This window comes from Phytophthora sojae, assembly GCF_000149755.1.
Source record: "Phytophthora sojae unplaced genomic scaffold PHYSOscaffold_3, whole genome shotgun sequence".
Classification (NCBI taxonomy): Eukaryota; Oomycota; class Peronosporomycetes; order Peronosporales; family Peronosporaceae; genus Phytophthora; species Phytophthora sojae.
The window spans coordinates 716,072-735,810 of record NW_009258117.1 but is presented as its reverse complement, the minus strand read 5'-3'; the positions used below and the strand labels follow the sequence as shown (position 1 = coordinate 735,810).

Sequence of the window (19,739 nt, the reverse complement as noted above, 5' to 3'; positions counted from 1 at the left end):
CGGTGACGAACGGGTTGTCAGCAACAAACCAGAAAACAAAGTACGTATTGATGCGTTTTGCCCGTGAAATCTTTACAAGAGACCAACGACGTAGACCCCTATCACTTGGTATTATTTCCTACAGCATCCCGTACAAATTGTCCCAGAATTCAAGTGGAAATTGCGTTGAGGCCGCACGCGGGGTGCAATCTACAGCCTGGCGAAGAAAGTCCCAATTGGTCTTGGACGCGTTCATCAGCAATTTAGAGTACTCGCTCTGGAAGGGAGTACTGAAATCCGCGAGAATGCCGCTAAAGATTTTGTCCAGGTCTGAGCAGTACGGAATGGCGTTGGCGACAATCCGCGGCGCTATCCCTCTCGCATTCTCAACAAACAAGTCCATCCAAGACCAAAAGAAGGCAATATTCGTATGAGAGAAGTCGTAAAACGCAGGGCGTGGGGGTGGTTGCGTCACATTGCGGGGGAGCTCTTCCACGTTCAAAGAACTAACAATGAGGTACTGGATCTCGGGGGTTTCAAACAGCTCTGGTGGGAGCTCTCGTATCGGATTGCCTGCTAGAGACAAATAGTACGGCTGAAGTCGTACTAGTGACAGAGGCACCGTCGTCAATTCACTGTTCTCAATGTAAATGTTGGAATTCAGATTCCATTTCTCGTCCAGATCGTCCGGAAGCGTCCGTAAATTCGTCTCGCAGAAGTACGATAGAGAGAGATTGGCGGGAAAATCTTCGTCCTGGAAGTCAAGTGGGAGCAACATGTCGGTCATATTCGTGCGCACCAGCGAGAGTACCGTCAAATGGGGGTGGCAAGAATTCGTGAAACTCGCTTCAGGCCCCCAGTCTCTCACGGTTGAGTTATAGACCCATATTTCGCGCAGACGAGTGAACTCTTGAAACATTTCGGGGACTTCAAGGGCCGGACAGTGCACAATGTGCATTTTAACGACGGTAGTGTGGTCGAATCTGCTCCATTCTGCCACCACTTCGTCTATTGTTCCCGATATCCCCACTTTATAGCAGTTGAATTCCACGGCAAAGCAGGCAGGCTGCGCTCCAGCCATAGGATAGACCTTAGGGTTACACTCAACCAGAGGGGCTCTTACCGAAGCGTGCACGTGCAGTGCTACTACTGCAACACCCCACGCAAGAAATATACAATGTGTAGAGGTGAAGAGCAGCTGCCTCAGACGGTCAACGACACGGACATCATTGCACCAAAAGTGCCGCGGGATCAGCAACCTGTAACCTCCAGGACTTTCCTCTTCTTTCTCTGTAGGGGAACGGATGGCTCGGCCTGGTACCAGCGGCCCAACCGAGCCGAGATTTTTGATATGTGGCCGTTTGCTGGTTGTGCCGGTTGCACTCGTTTCCCACGCCATCGCAGTAGTTCCTTCATACTTGCAGTGGTGATAATGATCCCGAGGGAGAAGACAACGCGGGAAAAGAGATCCCACCACGAAGAAACCAGGACGAGTCGAGCTTCATCTACCATCTGGGCCATCCAGTCGTCGTCGTCGTCTAGCAGCTCGAAGCCAAATCCATCCAGATCTGTGTCGTATTGATCCACATAACGCGCGACGATCATGACTGATAATCCTATCGACGATATCAAATCAAGCGCACAGTCGAATACGATTGCAGTAAACCTCCTTCGAGCTTCATCCTTCCCAAACAGCTTTGTATGGACGAGTACCGACGACCAGCAGTTGATCACGAGCAGAACGACGTAGAATCGATTCAAAAGAGCGTTCGACAGGTATTTACTCATCCGAAAGGCTTGCACAGTTTGAAACGAAGTCTCAACGAGCTCTCGACAGAGCAGAATCGCGTAGAAATACCGTCCGTTGACTCCGAGCACCCCGCGTCTGTCAGCAATATTTGCATAAGTCAAGGACGCACTCCGAAGCAGGTCGGTCCTAGATATCCTGATTCTCCGTGATGATCTTGCGCGGGGACTCACCGCTACCACGTTACTCTTCGACCCTTTACTCGAACTTTTTCTCGATCGTTTGGCAGACTTATCGATCGATTCCGACCACGGAGAGAAGACCAAACTGCACCGACACATCGATCCAACAGCCATCAGCAGCAAGCAACCGCCGTGAGCTGCAGCCAGCACTATGTGGACGTAAGAAATGGAGTGGAAATACTGCGGGGCCATGCCGACGTCGTACGTCTCCAGCGAGGTACTCAGGAAGGTAGAGCCGAAGACCCAGTAGAACTTGGCATAGCACGCGTTGAATATGAACGTGATCAGGTGGATCAGTAGGATCACAACCCACCAGAAGGCGAACCCCCAACGCGAAAGGACCAGGAATTCCGTCTCGTCGCCGCTACTCGGCGTTGCAGCCATTGCACTCGACAGCGGGTGATCGCAGCGGCGATATGGGGCTCACGTTAGCCATTTTGGGTAAAAATACAATGCTACGCAAGTTTACAGGCTGAAGATGGAGGACGAGGACAGTTTTCTACTGTCCAAGCTGAAGCGCTGATTATTCTATCTAACGACTTATTCTACTTTGAAGGTCAACTGTATTTTGTGTTGTTTACACCATTTATTCAATTTCCGAAAAGTGCGCCAAAACGTAGGCATCATGGCGGTACGAGTCCCTACTCTCCACGCGGCGCTGGCTGTCCATACGCAATGCTAACCCCATTAATCTATGCATCAGGATGAAGATGAAGGCCCCGACCATGATCTCCCGCTGAAAAGGCTGAAAATTACGGTGTCGTTGCTCTGCAAACTGTCGCCAAAACCTCCCCAAAATCCCGACCATAGAGCCCCCAAACCCTCGATTCCAGACCCAAACGCGCCGTGGATCGCCGTAAGCGGCTCCAAAACTGCAGTGATAGTGAACGACCGAAGATTTGTGGAGGTTGTGGACGTGCTGGAGGCCGAGGACGGCGGAAAAGTGGAGCGGAACACTATTTCGTTGCAGAATCAGGTGGCGGCCATGGCGTTTAGCGCCTGCGGAGAGTTCATCGCCATTGCAGACGGCTCGGGGACGTTGTCTCTGTATAATAGCAACGGGAAGCTGCTGTTTGGCCATCGCGTGGCTCGACCGGGAGCCTCCGACAGGTAGAAATGCTGTTATTTTGAGCTCTTGAAAGAGGGAAGGGAGGGAATGCTCACTGTGGTGGTGAATGGTTGGTGCAGGGTCGTTGCGATTGAGTTTGCAACGGTGGAGGGAGGATTAACGTCCAGTGACTCGCAGGATTTGGTGCTGGTGACTGCCTCGGGGACGCTGTTGAGACTGGGGGATTTGAGACTGGCAGAGTTTGAGCACCTGCTGGCGGAAAAACCGAAGGAGGCTATGAAGGTGATTTTGAGGAACATTCGCTTTGAGAGAGCAAATGTTGGCAGGTTGAATGAGGGCACGCAGTCCTGCATGCTGGTACGTGGGCTGAGCTTTCCTTCTTTTTTGTGGTGTGCTGAGGTTTGCGTCGTCGCAGGTCCATCGCTTCGAACAAGAAGTTTATGTACTTTTGGGAAATCATGGGGCGCATCTAAACGTCTGGAAAACATCTTCAATCGACAACGGAGGTCGTACTGGAATCGAGGTAAGAGTGCTGGTGGACTCCGTTTGCTTGGAATGACAGTCGTTAATGCTTTGTGTTTCATACAGAAAGTGTCCGCATCTGATTCAGCGTTGGCCCCAATTGCCTCCATGAAGTTTGACAACGATTATAAAAGCCTGATCGTACTCTCTGAGGGGAAGCTGTCGTGGTAATTTTTTTCTTCTCTTTCCGCTATATGCTGCGCATGATGACTGACTATCAACGGACTTGTGGGCGCACGATAGGTGGAATTGGCAGAGTGCAGGCAAGTTGTTCGAGCCAGATATTGCTGCGATTGGAAGCTTCGCGGTTTTTGGCACTTCGCGTCGTGAGGACAAGAATCAAGAAATTGCTTCCTTGCTTGTTGTGTCACGTACACCGGAGGGTGAGAATACAACAGCGTCGCTGGAGCATGCTCGGATCGTGCACCCTCAACCAGGAGATACTAGCAGTGCATGCGCGCTGTATGGGGTAGATTTAACCGACGACTTCCAGCCTCCATCAAAGTGTATGAATGTCGAACTGTCCGCAAGTACTAACGGCCGAAACGAACCGAAGTGTCTCGCGGCATATCGAACCGATGAAGGAGTCTCAATTCAACTCTTAGCAAGCCGCACTGATGCTGGAAGCAGTGAAGACGAAAGTTCTGATAGCGAAGGTGGCGAATTGAGCGGCGATGATGATGTTGTCACGATTGCCCAATCTTTGGCCAATGTCCCATTATCATCTCTCCTGCGCAAGCGAGCGATAAAAAGGTATCAAGTGAAACTTGATCTGTGCACTGAGAGTATTGGGGAAGACGAAGACGAATCACGCGCTGTTTTGAAGCATCTGCTACACGTAGCGGCGGGCATCCGCGAATTTTCGAGCTCTTCACCAAGGTCGCAATCTTATCTACCTAATTTGTTGCGATGGTGTAATGAGATCAGCGAGCTCTCGTACAAATGGGCAACGTTTCAGCTACTGCGTAGCTCATCATCAAGTGACGCAGGAGCGAATGAAAAATCGCTACGTGAAAAGTGGGACCTCTTTCGAAGAATATCTGTCCTTGATATGCTGGAGAAATACCTGAAGCTTGGATCCATGAGAGCGGTCATGATCCTGTGGAGCCGGCACTTAGATGACGAGGCAGTGCGAAACATCAGGAAATTGTTGAGGTGTCTTCCAATGTCGCTACCAGTCTCTGCATATGCAGAATGGATCCAGCACGAAGTCATACCCACCTTAATTCGCCATGTTGAGCAACCGTCCGAGCGACCGTCCGGCGCTGATACCGCCACCGAGTCCGACACTCAACCGTTGCTAGTAGAGCTTGCGTTCTGGATTCTGGAGAGATCTGAAGCTGCAGCGGCGAAAGGCGACTTAGACACTGCCATTCGGATTTGCAACTTGCTGAAAGCTGATGACAGTGACAATGGAATTGGAGTTGGGGCTATCTCGTTTTACGAGTTCAAATTGCAGAGCTCGACTAGAACAAATGTCTCAGCATCTCAAGAGCCTGGAGAGCAGAATAAAGAGTCATCGGGGGAGGTGGATGCATTTGAGCGCATTGAAGGGCTGAGGCAGAAGCTGCAGCACGTCAAACATCTGGCCGTGGAGCACCATTTCGTGGTTTCGCTGTCGGTATTCGAAGGGGAGACGCCCGCAACTATCGCAATGAGTATGCTTGATCGCGTCTTCACCCCCGAGGATTTGAAAAACGAAGTCGAAGAGCATGTGAAGAGGTACCTTCGATACTGTGATGTTAGCTTAGACCCCGTTCTCCACGACTACGTGACGGAGCTGGCAGAGTCCATTCAAACTTCCCAGTCAGCTGAAGAAGCTCGAGCGCTTGTGTTGCTGGATGAAATCGATGATGCCAATGTTCGCGCAGACGCGACGTTAGCATTGCTGCGGTCCGCCCTCCCACCGTACTCCCAAGCTCTGAAGAACTACGCTAACTCCACCAAATCATGGAAGACAGAGCGCCTTGAAGAGATTGAGGAGCACCGGCGCTTGATGGAGATCCAAGATATGTTGACAAGGTATGGCATCACGGAATTTGACATTGCGGATGCAAAAAGCGCGTCGCGAATCGTTTCTCACATCCTAAGTCAAGTTTCAAGACCCTCAGCGCTTACAGATGCAATGCTTCTGGTTGACGCCTACAGCGATTTACACTGTGATCGCGCAGCGGTTCGGTTCACGGAAAATATATTGTCAAATTCTGACGCTACGCTTGCGACGGATGACGATGTGGACGGGGTTGAGGTCAGGGTGAAGATGGCAATGAATGCACTCGCAGAGGTGAAAAAGCGGAAAGAGCCCAAGTCTCACGTAATGTTGTTTGTGTCGCTGATGGAAGAAGTTATTGAGTTTGGCGTCATGTTGCTGGAAATGGAAGCTGAAGAGTTGGAAGATGGGGAGGATGTGGATCATGTGGAGCTTCGTTCTGGAGGCGAACTGCAGTCGTTCGTTTTGCAAGTTCTAGTGGCACTAGCTGCAGCCTACCTACTTGAGCTGAAAACAATTATGGAGTTGGCAGATTCGACCCGAAGTGAGTCGCTGGCCGCATACGTTGACAATCCAACTTACTTGCTGTCCGATGCTCTTGTGGAAGACTTACAGCGAATCTGCCGTGTCGAGGCGAACCACGGGGTTCTGCTGTCGTTGTCTTTGTTGCGCGACCCTGCAAAGTGTGAAATGAAGTTAAACCGGCTGATAAAGCCTGAGGTGCTGTTTGCTGAGTACGGCGATAATGATGGTGAGTCACGTGGGGACGGCTCAGTTGCATATGTTGGTAAAGGCAAAGGTAAAAAGCGTGCTCTCGCATCGAATGGACAAAGCTCATCGGTGGGCACGAAAAGACAGCGTACAAACGAAGGTGCTGTTCGTCAGCCGTTGAACGAGGCGAATCGCGAACTCCAACAAGATGATGAGAGGACTCGAATGATTTTTGACTTGAACCGATTTGCGTCAGCGGTGGGGCTGGAGCCCAAGGTGTGCCAGTCTCTTATTGCTCACAGCGCGGCTAATAGTGGCTGTGTTTTGCAAGCTGTCCGATTCTCCAGGGATTTATTTTCTCGAAGAGGAAACAGTGGTGTCGGTAACTCGAGCTCGACCAATGCGTCGCTGCAGCTGGAACTTCAAAACACTTTTCACCCTGCTGAAACACTCAAGAAGATCGCGATATCTCTTTCTTTGTATACTTCAACGCACGTGAAAGATATTTACGATACCCCCTTCACTCGAAGCCAACAGCTTCCTCCGGCTCAAGTGGCGCGTATCCAAGCACCGATCTATACTTTGGAACTGTTGAAGTACTCGCTGTGCATTTGTGACGATGAATCCTTCGACGAGATATTGATCCTTCTCAAAAACACGATGCTGGTAAACGAGGTTCTCCAATTTACCCAGTACAATGTCTTGGAAGGAAGAGCTGATGAAGCGCGCTGGACGTTGTACCCTCGCTGGTATCGAGGAGATGCCTGCGTTTTGCCCAGTTACGAATCGATGAAGCTGGCGATGCGCTTCGCGATCGCCGAACACAAGAACCTTCGGCGTGACGCTGCGACCAGAGACACGATTGCATCGAAGCGCTATGTGTCGTTTCTAGTTGAGCAAAGGGCTGACTTGCTTAGTCTGCAGGCGCTGCTGTCGATGCAAGAGCTACCTGAAAACGCGGCGAGTGTGGTAAACACACAAATGGGGAAACTGCTGTCTACTGTCTTCCAGTCACAGGAGATCGACAACTACTTGGCCCTGGGGTACGTTGCTTCATTGAATTTGCTCGGTATATGAGTTTAACAGTTATGCCCGGTGCTCAGGTTGATGCTCGCTATGAAGCAAGAAGATGCCTTCCACGCGTTTCGACGGCAAATTTCTCGCGAGAACATAGCCAAGGACTTCTACCGTTTCCAACAACTGGCATTTGTTGGTGCGGACGCTGCTCGGGCATGGCAGCAGATCGCATTTTTGCACCAGTGCGTTGAGCTGGAAGGGAATGCGAGGTGGTGGCATTATCTCAACTTGCTGGGTATCGAGTGTGATCACAAGGCGTTCCGGGGTGAACATCGTGACTTGCCGTATATCCGCCGCCTCGTGCCAACTCTGATTACTCGGAGCAACTACGATTTCTATACTGTGTTGGAATTTACTCGCCACTACCAAATTGATGACAGCTTTCCTTCGCTAGTTTACGTGGAGACCCTGTTGTTGGAAGAGTCCGCGACGACTGATCTGGAGTACCAAGACAAGATCGTCGGCGTGATAGACGACATCCATGAACAACATTTGATAAAGCTGCTGCTCAAGATTATTCGCAAGGTGTCAGGTCAGGACTACGACCGGCTATTATTTATTTTTCGGCTGTTGCTTGAACATACATCGTACCGCGAGCGAGAAGAGGTGGAGCGACGCATGGAAGTTCTACGCAACCTGAAAGCCTTTGCTGCGTTCCAAGGAAAGGGAAACCCCGTTGAAAACCGCGACCAACAGGTGGCAGTGGATAACGAGGAATGTCATGAATTTACCATATCGAAGCAAGGTGAAGAGTCCACCAAGACGAGAATCTCATTCCATGAGCTGATTGCCGACCCGAGCGAAGTGCTGGCAAGGATTGTGACGAAAGAGAACTTCAGTGCGTTGATTGGCCTGGTCGACCCTCTTCGAATGGAGCCCGACGAGTTGCAGATGCTGCTACTGAAAAACATGATTACTTCAAACCTTCGGCGCACGAACTCTGAGGAGAATACCAGGGGCACCAGCTTGGTCCAGTTCAGTGCGTTTGAGAGCATCCTTGGGTGCTTGAGTGATACTGAAAGCCGGGTTACTGCAGCTGAGTGGTTGGCTGAAAATTTCCCACTAGGAGATGACAAGCTTAAGGCGCTGGAGTTTGCTCTCAAGGCAGCACTTTCCGGTGGAAATGGATCAGAGGACCCCTGCAATACCTCATTTACTGGACATGAAGCACTGACGAGGCTGGAAACCAAAATTCTGCGAGTTAAGGTTGAGCTTCTTCTGCGAAGCGCTGGCTCTCAGTCATCAAGTTTGGCTGATGTCATAGACGACAGGGAGAAGACAAATGAATTGCTGGCACTGGTGTCGGAGCCTAAGAAGCTCTTCCTGGAGTTGTACCGGCGATATGCGTTGTGGTTCTACACGCACAGCAATGGCATGCTCCACACGGTTGCCGATAGCATTGCAGAGCTGCTTAATCTACCTCAGGCGCAGCTCCGCCTTGATTTGATTCGTGAATGGCTAGTTAAGGATGCTGTCCATATCGTCAAACAAGTATCAAGCCAAGATACCAACGAGGAACCCTTCGAGCTGCTGGACTCGGAGAAATTGCATCTGGCAGACGAAGACTACGGGAAAAGGATACTGTACTTGGCGACTGCTTGTGTTAAGCGTGGTGATTCCTTCGGCGAGCAGCTTTTGAGCTACCTCGTCGAGTTTGCGAAGGACGTGCGACCGCGTGCTGGTGTCACGTTCCGAGCTAAGATGCGAGCACTTCGTGTAATTCTGAAACTTGGTCAGCTCTACCACGAAGTCGTCAAAAGATACGTGATCACCAAGTACGACATCGCGAGCTCGGACGCGTTCTTCAAGGAGCTGCTTGAGTTCACCAAGCATTGTACGCACATGATGACGTTTGAAGAGCATCGAGTGCCATACGAAATGCCTTTCGTGTTGAAGAGTGACAAGGAAGTGTTAGCGCGCAGTTTCCTTCGTCGATTCCCGCCCAACGAGCCTTGGGTGCTGCGCTGTGCAAGTCAGCTCATGCTCGACTTTGAAGTGGAAGCCTCCGACCTATGGGAGGAGATTCTGTCACGGATGCTGCAAATGAGCATGGTGCGATCGTTGGCGAACATCATGGGGCCGCTAAGTCGAAAATCGTTCGTGAGATCTCTGGAATGTGGGCGGCAAGTATGGGAAAACGTTTTGACCATTCCGATTACTTTGCTGAAGCAGAGGCACCATAATCATGTGCTTCTGGCTTCCGATACCCAAGAAGAGAGTACCTTGCGCTTTGCTGGCGTCGCGGTGCCTAGCATACGCTCTGCGCTGGATCGTGTCGTAGCCCTACTGCAAAGATGCCCCTTCCTGGACCAAATCGATGTGCCTGTGTTTGTGATCCACCTGCGAGATCTGGCTGAACTGTGCGAGGAGGAGCCCAACGGAGCTGAGATCATAAAGCAACTGGATGTGTTTGGCATCGCGGTGAAGTGCGCCATGATCATTCCGAAGCCGGTTGCTCGCTTTGAAGCTCTGGTGAGGATTATCCGAGCTGGTGCGTATGGATCGGTGTTACAGGAGTTGCTACACACTTCGTGCTTCCTTGAAGGCGACCAAGCCATGGAAGAAGAGTTCGCAGACAACTTTCGCCTGGTACAGGAAAGCTTTTCCGAAGCAGCGAAACGAGAGGACTATTCGGCCATCCTGGGCACCCCATTCGAGCAAGGCTTCGTGGAATACCTCGCTGCTATCGCCAACATTGACTACCTGCTGGCCCAGCTGTAAGTGTTGTTCGACTTGTGTGGTTTGTCTTCATATTGGCTAATGCGTTGCTTTCCTTTGAATTGCAGACTCGAGGATAAGCGAATGGAGACGGCGTTGACCGCAGTGGAGCTCTACTACGAGTATCATCCCGCGGCAGCTCCATCACTTGATGCGGCGGGTTCATGCGATGGAGAGATGGCGGCGTCCAGCAACAAACGCTGGGAGCTGATTGACGCATACTTGGCAGCATCCAACTCAGTTCACCTTGAGCGCTTCCGAATATCATGACAACAGCAAATTCAACAAGCGAAACTTAAAACCAAGTCTATCTGAAGTGCGGAGCCTATCTCTATCATGCGGTGATGTCCCGTTCGTCGGCGAAGTAGAGGCGAAAAAACACGTAGAAGCCGAAGAGCGCGAGGATGTAACTCGCCATGAGGAAAATGGCTGTTTTCGGCATCGGCGATTCCTCTGAGTCGTGGTGCACTCCGGCCTGCACCTGCAGAATTCCGCTGGCGTTCATGGTGAAAGTGACGGGGTGTGCGAACTCGCCCGCTTTGCCGATCTTGTCACGGGGCAAAGCGAAGTTGAAGTAGCAGATGTGGTCGTTCTCCTTGGCGATTTCCTTCTCGCCTTCGTAGACCTCGACGGTCAGTCCAAGCTGATCGTCCTCAAACGTCTGGAAGTACTTCGTCACTGTCGTCGGGATGCGTGCATTTCTAGGCAAGATCACCTCCATGCTCCCGTCTGCGGTCTCCAGGCCGATGGGTAGCGGGAGGGCATCCATCATGAGCACATCACGGAAGACGCGTTGATCCATGCCGCTCAAGATGGCTGCCTGAATAGCAGCTCCCTCGCACACCACCTCGTCGGCATTGACAGACATGCAGAGCTCCTGAACAGCCCAATAACCGAGAGATATGGGTAAAATTACAATAGTGCAACCAGTACGAATAGTTTGAGGGTGTTAGCATACCTTGCCACCGAAAGCCTCAGAGATCTTCGTGCGTAGAATCGGGATCCGAGTAGAACCGCCCACAAGAATCACTTCATCGATGTCGACGGCCTCCACTTCAGCCTCCTTCAAAACACTCGTCACAATCCGAAGACACCTGCACCGATTGCAATCAGCCACATTGTTAGTGAGACTATGAATAATGCCGTCATCTTCAAGAGCAACTCAACGTACTTCTTCCAGATCGGGTCGCAGAGCTGCTCGAACTTGCGTCGCATCAGCGTGTACGTGAACGTCTTCACACCAGCAATGCCCTGCAGCTCAATCTCCGCGTAATCCTCCGCCGACAGTTCAATCTTGGCCTTCTCCACCTCCCTCTTGAGCCTCACCATGTCCCCTTCCCCGACCTGAGCTCTCGCCACATCGTGATGCTTGTACAGCACTTCCAGCAAATGGTCTACCAGGATATTATTGATATCCTCTCCGCCCAAGTTCGTGTCTCCTCCAATGCCCAGCACCTCAAACTTTCCATCCTGGATACTCAGCAGCGACACATCCAGCGTTCCTCCTCCGAAGTCAAACACCGTCACCAGCTTTGTGCCCGACAGGAATAATCCGTACGCCATGGCGGCCGCCGTGGGCTCATTAAGCAGCCTCACAGCCTTGAAACCCGCCATAGAGGCACTAGTGATGGTCGCCTTCCTCTGCGAGTCACTGAAGTACGCCGGCACCGTGATCACCACGTTGTCAAGCTTGACGCTCCCGTCGAAGTATGCTTCAGCCGAGGCCTTGAGCTCCGCGAGCACGCAGGCCGAGACCTCCTCTGGCTGCACGTGCACTTTCTTCTGGCCGCCTCGAGCCACCTGCACCGCCGCGTTGCCCTGCGCTGTGGACACGACCTTGTAGGTCGCGTAGATCCTGGCCACGTCCGCCGCCTTGCTCTCGAACTTCTGCCCCATTAGGCGCTTGACCGAGCGCACGGTGTTGCCCACGGGCTCCTGCGTCTCCAGCTGCACCGCCGCGTTGCCCACGTCCGCGCGCTGCGTCGTTGGCTCGAATCGCACCACGGAGGGCGTCGTGCGGCCCCGATCCGCGCGGTTCTTGAGGATCTTGACGTGGTTGCGCTCCACGTGCCACATTCCCACGCCTGCAGGAGGAAGTAGAGAGCGAATTAGGCATGGACATGAAGAGGAGAGAGAGGAAAATGCAACGCACATGAGTTGGTCGTGCCCAGGTCGATGCCCAGGCAGATGGAGCCGTCCGCGAAGCGCTCGGCGGCGCTGCCCCAGCTGTCGTACGTGGCGCCGCTCATGGTGGAGTGCGACTGATTGGCGAAAATGACAAATGATGTGTACCACATAATGTAGAGTGTAGGTCAATGCGTACTTAAGGGGGATTTGGCGCTACAATGTGCTCGACTGCAACTCTTGCCATGAAGGCGGTCATGTCCCGGCCGAGGCGCATGGCGGCGGCGTTCGTGCCCATCGACGCGCACTTCCGCCCGCTGCAAAAGCCCACCGAGGACGCAGCGCAGAGCAAGGCCATCGACCTCACGCTGGACGCGGACCTGGACACGGAGCCGCTGGCGCGCAGCCTCTCCCGGCAGAAGCTCAAGCACAAGCAGAAGACGCCGCCCAAGCGCCCGCGCGCCTTCTACGAGGACTCGGACGACGAGGCGGAGAACAGAGAACCAAACACAGCGCTGGACTTGATCCGGCAGAGCAGGCGGCGACCAGCGGCGTCTAGCGAGCCCCCGCGCGCCAAGAAGCGCGCCATGGACGCCCCCACCAACAGCAATAACAGTAGTAGTAGTAGTAGTAGTAGTAGTAGTAGCGGCAATGCGAGTCTGTTCGTGGACATGACGGCCAGGGAGCCGCACGACCAGCTGGCCAGAGCCAACAAGAAGATTTTCGGCAACGACGGCTTCCGCCAGAACCAGCGCAAGGTGATGGAGGCCACGATGCGCGGCGAGGACTGCTTCGTGCTCATGCCCACGGGCGGTGGCAAGAGTCTATGCTACCAGCTGCCGGCCGTGCTGAGCCCCGGCGTGACCATTGTCGTGTCTCCGCTGTTGTCGTTGATCCAGGACCAGGTCACGGCGCTCATCCAGAACCCTGGTTGCGGCATCCCAGCCGCCTTCCTCACCAGCCAGACAGCGCTGACACTCAAGAGATCCATCACGGCCGAGCTTCGGCGCCCAGTACCCAGTCTCAAGCTGCTGTACCTGACGCCCGAAAAGATCGTCAAGTCTGCGGAGATGGCCGACCTGCTGCAGACGCTGTACCGCAACAAGATGCTGGCCAGGTTCGTCATCGACGAGGCCCACTGCGTCAGTCAGTGGGGACATGACTTCCGACCCGAGTACAGCCAGCTGGGCATGCTCAAGAAGACCTTCCCGAACGTGCCGCTCATGGCGCTCACAGCGACGGCCCCGCCCAAAGTCATTCAAGGCGTGCAGCGCTCCCTCAAGATCTCGAACGGACCGGTCTTCTCCATGAGCTTCAACCGCCAGAACCTGACATTCGAGGTGCGGGACAAGCCGCTGGGCAGCGACGTCAAGGCCATGGAGGCGCTCTACGAGCTCATCTCCAAGACGTACCCGCGCGATGCCGTGGGCATCGTCTACTGCATGACCAAGCAGGACAGCGAGGACGTGGCCAACTACCTGTTCGACCGCGGCCTAAGCGCCGACTTCTACCACGCCGGACAGTCAGCAACGGACCGGCACATGGTGCAAGAAGCGTGGCAGAATGGCCAGCTCAGCATCGTGTGCGCCACGATCGCCTACGGCATGGGCATCAACAAGCCCGACGTGCGCTACGTGATCCACTTCTCGGTAGCCAAGTCCATCGAAGGCTACTACCAGGAGGCGGGCCGTGCGGGGCGAGACGGCAAGCCGTCGCAATGCATCATCTTCTACAGCGCGCGGGACATCTCCAAGATGCGCAGCATCCTCTTCATGCCTCAGAAGGGCATGACCAAGCAGACGCGCGCCGTGCACATGGAGAAGCTGCGCGCCATGGCCGAGTACTGCGAGGACGACACGACGTGCCGTCGGCAGCAGCTCATCTCGTACTTCGGCCAGAAGTTTCAGCGCTCGGACTGCAACCGCACCTGCGACAACTGCCGACGCACGCAGCGTGCCGCGCGCATGAACCGCTGATGTCGGTCATACAGCCAGCCAACCCCATTATTTTTTCTAGCTAAAGTAACTAATCCCATGTCATTTGTAGGTCTCCAGCAGAGCAACGAGCAGGAAGGATGGAGGTCTATGTATGTATGTGTATGTGTGTTCGGTTGACTGGTGGGGTGTGCTTAGTCGTTCCACTGCTTCTTGCACTGCACGCACTTGTAAAAAGTGGTGGACGGCTCGTCGGCCGACCGGATCTGGATCTGCATGAAGTAGGCTTTGTTGAACTCGCAGTGCGGACAGCGCGTCTCGGTCTGGTCCACGTTCTCCCAGGCCTCGTCGCCGCCCAGCACGTCGTCCACCTGCTTGCGCTGCAGCGGCACCTTCTTCTCCACCTTGTCGTTGATCTGGAACAGGTACGGGCACGTCTGGCAGAAGAAGCGCATGCCGTCGGACTGCAGTAGAAATCAACGCACAACACGTCAGCTACAAAGATGGCTACACAGGGACAATAGAGGACAACGCACGTCGGGCTCCACGAGCAGGATGTTGCCACACGACGGACAGAAGTGCATGGTTCGGACTCTTCCTGCCGATTCGGATGGAGCGGAAATGAGAACTGCAAATGGCTACATTCGTACCAGCCAATCACAGGATGGCTACAGCTGGTCATTGCGATAGGTGCCGTCGTCGAAATGGCTGCAGCGGCGATCTCGGCGTCATGGGCGCGCTGGCAGCGCTTCCACAAGCTGCACAAGGGCCGCGTAGAGCTGGACGTTGCGGAGGCCGAAGCACAGTTCGAACTCGTCGCCATAGGTCTCTCCCTGCCCCCCGAAGAGCTCCAGAACGTCTTCCAAGATGACGCACAGAAGTTTGTAGCCATGCTGACGCCTCTGCCTTCGACTCAGGAGCACGACCTGCAGTTCCACTTCACGATCGTGGCAGCGGCAGTACTGCTGCGTCAGTATCTTCAGTCGAACGATCAGCATGCGGCGCAGCTTTTGAATGGACCATTGATGACTCAAGTGTTGCTGCCTGTGCTGCAGTCTCAGCGCTACTCATGGCTACACCACGCGGCGCTCGGAATAGTGCAGACATTGTTGCAATGCGAAGAGGGCAAGGAGACCGTAAGGGTTATTTTTGAACAGGTGCAGGCGCTGTTGGTTGACAACCATGAAGAAGGGGTCAGTTATGGCTCGCTGTGTGGGCTACTGGAGGCGCTGCTGCGTCAGGATGGAGACTTGATCAAGATGGCTACACAGGTTTGCAGACTCGCTACGTCGACATGGAGGCAGCACCCGCAGTTCCTGCGCGCAGTAGTGCTGCATATCGTACCTATTCTGCTTGAGAGCGGCTTGGAGAATGCTGCAGAAATGTATCTGGAGCTGCTGGATATGGTGGTTACCGCGTGTGACGTGGTGGATGTGGACTCGAGCGCGAAGAGTTTCCCTCAAGAAATGCTGTACCTCGTGTGCATCGTGATGCCTAAAGCCCCGCGTGAATTCATCGCGGACACGCGGCTGCAGAAGCTTGTGTGCGTTGCGTTGAGACACAACGATGCTCTGCTGAGGAAGCAGGGGCTGCATATCCTCAAGGTTGCCTTCTCGCATTGCGCCATGAGCTCAGAGGAGACCGAGACGACAAACATCAAGAAGGCGAAGCTTAAGAGTGCGAAGCCGACAGCGACTTGGGTGGATACGTGGCAGAACTTCCTCACGGCGTCGGAGGTGATCCAGATGCACCACGAGCAGCACCTGATCGAGCAGGTGTGGCCCCAGGTGGCGGATCTATTGACGAAATACCTGGTCGTCGGTACCAGCTCAAAGCTGCCGCAAGAGTCTGAGCAGTGGCCTGTGCTGCTCACGTTCGACTGGATGCAAAGTCTGCTGGTTCGGCTGTTCGCCCACGACAATCCCGTCGTGAAGCGATTGTTCATCTCCAACTTCATGGAGGTCTGCGTGCAGTCATGGCTAACGAGGCACAACGTTGGCTATGATATTGGTGTTGACCACGGAGCTTTGTTCGCCTGTGCACCCGCGTTCCAGCAGTTTGTGCTTCACAATTTGCTGCGCGCGTGCAACGACCCCGTGCTCTACAAGCACGCCCACCGCGCTCGCTTCCAGGCGCTGGTGGCCAACTTCCTCGCGTCGTTTCTCGCCCTCCAGATCACAGAAGGCGACGAGGCCTGTGTGCTCGATGACTTTGTCTCTGCGATTGAAGAAGCCATCTTTGGTGAAGGCTCCGATAGCCACTCCCCGGAGGCGCTGCTGAGCATGCTACAAGTGTTCCAGTCTTCGCAGCTCAAGCGCGCAGCTTCCTCCACGTCCACCAAGACGCTCCTGAGCGCGGCAGCGGTCGACCGCCTTCGGTTCTTGCTGGATGTGCACGCCATGCAGTCCTTCTCGCACGCGATGCGGACGAAGATGCTGCGTGCGCTCACTCATGCACTCACTGGAGGGTACGTCAATGCCTCGACACTGTCGCTGTCGGCTTTGGCTCGTGTTCTCGGTGTCTTCCCTACCAGCAGTCTGGTGAGTGACAATGGAGAGGCGCTGTTGCAGATTCTAGCGTGGATCAAGACATCTACTGATGCTGATCGCTCGCCCTACTTCTCCTCAGCTCTAGCGTCGGCACTTCAAGCGTATCTGAAGGAAGGAAGTAGCGGTCACGAACTGAGTGCTGCTCAGCTATCGAGATTGCTGCTGTTTACAGCTGAAGTTTCGGACGATGCAGACACCTATCGCCTAGAGGAATCACTCGAACATCGGGCTCCGTCGAAGGTGCAGTTGTGTGCTCCAATTAGCACTTTGCTGTCCAGCACTCCAGTGCAAGATTTGGATAGCGAGCGTCTTGTGCTCGTGATTGCCAAGTTTGAAGATCAGGTCCAGGAACTCGTGAGCCATTGCTCGTCCCAGTCGGATTTCAAGTTTTCGCTTCAACGTACGAGCTTCTACAAGGGTCAAGTGAACTCTTCGTTCCTGTTTGCTTGCGCTATGATGCTAGTCCGAAGGTGGCTTGATGCGAAATCTTCTAGTGGTGGAGTGGAAGCTGACGATCACGAGAAGGAGAATGTCATGAAATCCGTGACGGCCGCTGTGTTTGTGCTCACTCAGATGAGCACATACAAGATGAACTCCACAGGCGACGTGGGCGAAATCGAGGCACTTGGTGCTCTTTGTCAAGAGCTGAAGAGAGTTCTAGCAGCAGCAGCGGACCGGACTGTCTTCGACTTGGCTTTGGCTGCAAAGTGCTTGTCCATTACCGGAGCCAACGGCGCTGCGCTCGACTCTCTGCAGGCGTTTGAGAGCGATCGTATCCTCCCGCTTCTTCTCGCACTTGATACGGCGCGGCGCTATAGCGGGAAGCTCGACGCCAAGTGTGCTATCAGCCTGGCTGCGGACAAATGGGTATTGATCCAGCAGGTCGTTGACGCCATGCTGTATATTGACACGAAGCTGTTGAGAGCTACGTACGACGCCTGTGTAGACGCGCTGCCTACTGCAGGCATGGACCCGTCAGCTTTGATCCAAATGGTGAACGTGCTCTCACTTACGCTATCACAACTGGCTAGCTCGCTTGCCAGCTCTGAGGGTGTTGAGCCTCTGGACGCTTTGCTGGAGGAGATTTGGAGCGCTTACAGCGACAGCAAGGCGAAACCCGACGCACTTACGCGAGCTGTGGTCGTGTGCATGTTCCAGCCAGTGTTCCTGCTCCGTCCCGAACTCACCGCTACGATGAAGCGCTGGATCACAGAGTTCACCCGCTTCGGCTCCAGACATCGCCCCAACGTGATCTTCCACTTGGCTTGCCGCTTATGCCAGACGTGGCGAGCTCACCCGGCTTCAGCTCTTCGCTTCGCTGACGAACTGGTGGAACTCCTGCTCTACAAGGAGCCGCTGATCGACGAGAAGGAGCAGCTGGCGACGGACGCTACCGCTGGCGCTCCATTCCAGGGCTTTCAAGGTTTCTCTCCTGTCAACGACGACCAGGTTGTAGCCATCAAGACCGACGCCAAGGACAGGTTCGTCCGACTGGTGGTGCTGAGCTTCCTGGATGACGTCGCGGTGGATTCAACTGCAGACTCGCAGCAGCTTATGAACGCACTGCTCACCCGGCTGCTTGCGCTCAACGTGACGCCCGACTGGCAGAAGCAGCACATGCTCAACAGCGACGGCTTCGGCAAGAAGTTGCGGTCGTGGCAGGCGCTCTGCATCATCAGCGCGCACACTACCAAGCCTCAGCTCACAGAGCTGCTACCCACGCTTCGAACGGCCTTTGCAGTCCCGCAGCTGCCAAGCGTGCGCTACTACATGGAGCTCTTCGGTATGCGGATGGCTACCAAGTTCCCTCGCGAGATCTGCTCGGGTCTGTTGCTGCCAATGCTGCGTGATGCCAACTTGATGCCGCAAGTTGGCGCCTCTCTGCTGCTCGTAGCTGCGTACCTGGCCAACTACAAGCTGGACGACGACAGCCTGGACGTCGACTGTGGAGAGCTGCTGGAGACGATGCTGCCGTGGTTGAACACGTCTCACGGATACACTCGAGTGCTGGCGCAGTTCCTGCTGGCCAAGGTCCTCCCCCGCCACATCCACCAGCTCCAGACGGAGTCGAGTGATACACCAGGTCTGCGCTTCCTCGAGGGCACTGCGCGCTATTTGAGCAACAACAAGGAGTGCAAGCGCATGCTGCGCCGTCAAGCGCGTCAGCTGGAGGAGTTCCGCCCGGACTACGAGAGCTCGTTGCTCGGGATGCTCTCTTCGGGCTTCATCAGCGAGTTCGGAGAGCTCCTGCCGCGCGACGAGGCGCTGCGCTTCAGCGAGCAGCTCAAGACGGCCATGAACGAGCTCTACGCGCAGTACCAGCTCGAGAACTTCACGCCAGCGCCGGCTTCGACCGACAAGCCTACGGAGGCTCCACCCGCTACTGCGGCCCTTACCGTCCAGCGCAAGATCGACACAACGGCGCTGTTACTGGAGGACAGCGCGCTGCCCTCAGCCATGCGCGCTGACTTCGATGCCACTCGGCGTGGGGACACGCTCAACGCACGTCAACGGCCTCGCCAGCCTCTCATCATGTGCGCGAGCCTGGTGGACAAGATCCCGAACCTGGCCGGACTGGCGCGAACGTGCGAGATCTTCAACGCGCAGAAGCTCATTGTGCCCAACGTGCGTCTGGCTCAACACGACGTGACGTTCGCTACAGTGAGCGCTACAGCTCACAAGTGGATGCCGCTGGAGGAGGTCCGACCTCTGGGCGACGACCTTCGTCGGGCGCTGCTGCGCTGGAAGAGCGAGGGCTACACCATCGTGGCGGTGGAGCAGACGGCCAACAGCGTGAGCCTTGCCAACTACACGCTGCCCCGCAAGATGGTGCTGGTATTGGGTCGCGAGAAGAAGGGGATCCCCGTGGACGTCTTGCAGCTGGTGGACGTCTGCGTTGAGATCCCGCAGTTTGGGCTCGTGAGATCGCTGAACGTGCACGTGAGCGGGGCCCTAATGCTGTGGGAGTACACGCAGCAACAAATCATGTCCGGAGCCATAGACTCAACGCTGTAGACGAAGCTGCTGAGCTCAGCTGGATAAGCGTGATGCAATACAACGTGGCAATGATAAGGCCT

The 19,739-nt window shown here is 54.6% G+C and overlaps 7 protein-coding genes across 7 annotated transcripts; 3 read left to right on the top strand and 4 right to left on the bottom strand.

Moving 5' to 3' along the window:
* Positions 1 to 118: 118 nt before the first annotated feature.
* On the bottom strand, positions 119 to 1,060 carry PHYSODRAFT_495165 (hypothetical protein; the record flags this gene model as incomplete). Its single annotated transcript, XM_009523756.1, has 1 exon — positions 119 to 1,060. The coding sequence occupies one exon, from the start codon at positions 1,058 to 1,060 to the stop codon at positions 119 to 121; it is 942 nt and encodes a 313-aa protein (XP_009522051.1).
* Positions 1,061 to 1,590: 530 nt separating this feature from the next.
* PHYSODRAFT_375172 (hypothetical protein) lies at positions 1,591 to 2,352 on the bottom strand (the record flags this gene model as incomplete). The annotated part of the gene is made up of 2 exons (XM_009523755.1): positions 1,591 to 1,915; positions 2,039 to 2,352. Coding segments are annotated over 2 exons (639 nt in total), but the record flags the coding sequence as incomplete, so codon positions are not given.
* Positions 2,353 to 5,213: 2,861 nt separating this feature from the next.
* PHYSODRAFT_495034 (hypothetical protein) lies at positions 5,214 to 10,058 on the top strand (the record flags this gene model as incomplete). Its single annotated transcript, XM_009523754.1, has 4 exons — positions 5,214 to 5,792; positions 6,006 to 7,303; positions 7,364 to 8,012; positions 8,100 to 10,058. 4 exons carry the CDS (start codon positions 5,214 to 5,216, stop codon positions 10,056 to 10,058), a joined length of 4,485 nt encoding a protein of 1,494 aa, XP_009522049.1.
* Positions 10,059 to 10,389: 331 nt separating this feature from the next.
* On the bottom strand, positions 10,390 to 12,304 carry PHYSODRAFT_493381 (hypothetical protein; the record flags this gene model as incomplete). Its single annotated transcript, XM_009523753.1, has 4 exons — positions 10,390 to 10,932; positions 11,014 to 11,149; positions 11,227 to 12,139; positions 12,208 to 12,304. 4 exons carry the CDS (start codon positions 12,302 to 12,304, stop codon positions 10,390 to 10,392), a joined length of 1,689 nt encoding a protein of 562 aa, XP_009522048.1.
* A 648-nt stretch (positions 12,305 to 12,952) lies between these two features.
* Positions 12,953 to 14,155, top strand: PHYSODRAFT_491373 (hypothetical protein; the record flags this gene model as incomplete). The annotated part of the gene is made up of 1 exon (XM_009523752.1): positions 12,953 to 14,155. The coding sequence occupies one exon, from the start codon at positions 12,953 to 12,955 to the stop codon at positions 14,153 to 14,155; it is 1,203 nt and encodes a 400-aa protein (XP_009522047.1).
* A 152-nt stretch (positions 14,156 to 14,307) lies between these two features.
* PHYSODRAFT_491179 (hypothetical protein) lies at positions 14,308 to 14,697 on the bottom strand (the record flags this gene model as incomplete). The annotated part of the gene is made up of 2 exons (XM_009523751.1): positions 14,308 to 14,577; positions 14,650 to 14,697. The coding sequence occupies 2 exons, from the start codon at positions 14,695 to 14,697 to the stop codon at positions 14,308 to 14,310; spliced, it is 318 nt and encodes a 105-aa protein (XP_009522046.1).
* Positions 14,698 to 15,516: 819 nt separating this feature from the next.
* PHYSODRAFT_495108 (hypothetical protein) lies at positions 15,517 to 19,677 on the top strand (the record flags this gene model as incomplete). The annotated part of the gene is made up of 1 exon (XM_009523750.1): positions 15,517 to 19,677. One exon carries the CDS (start codon positions 15,517 to 15,519, stop codon positions 19,675 to 19,677), a length of 4,161 nt encoding a protein of 1,386 aa, XP_009522045.1.
* Between the last annotated feature and the right edge of the window lie 62 nt (positions 19,678 to 19,739).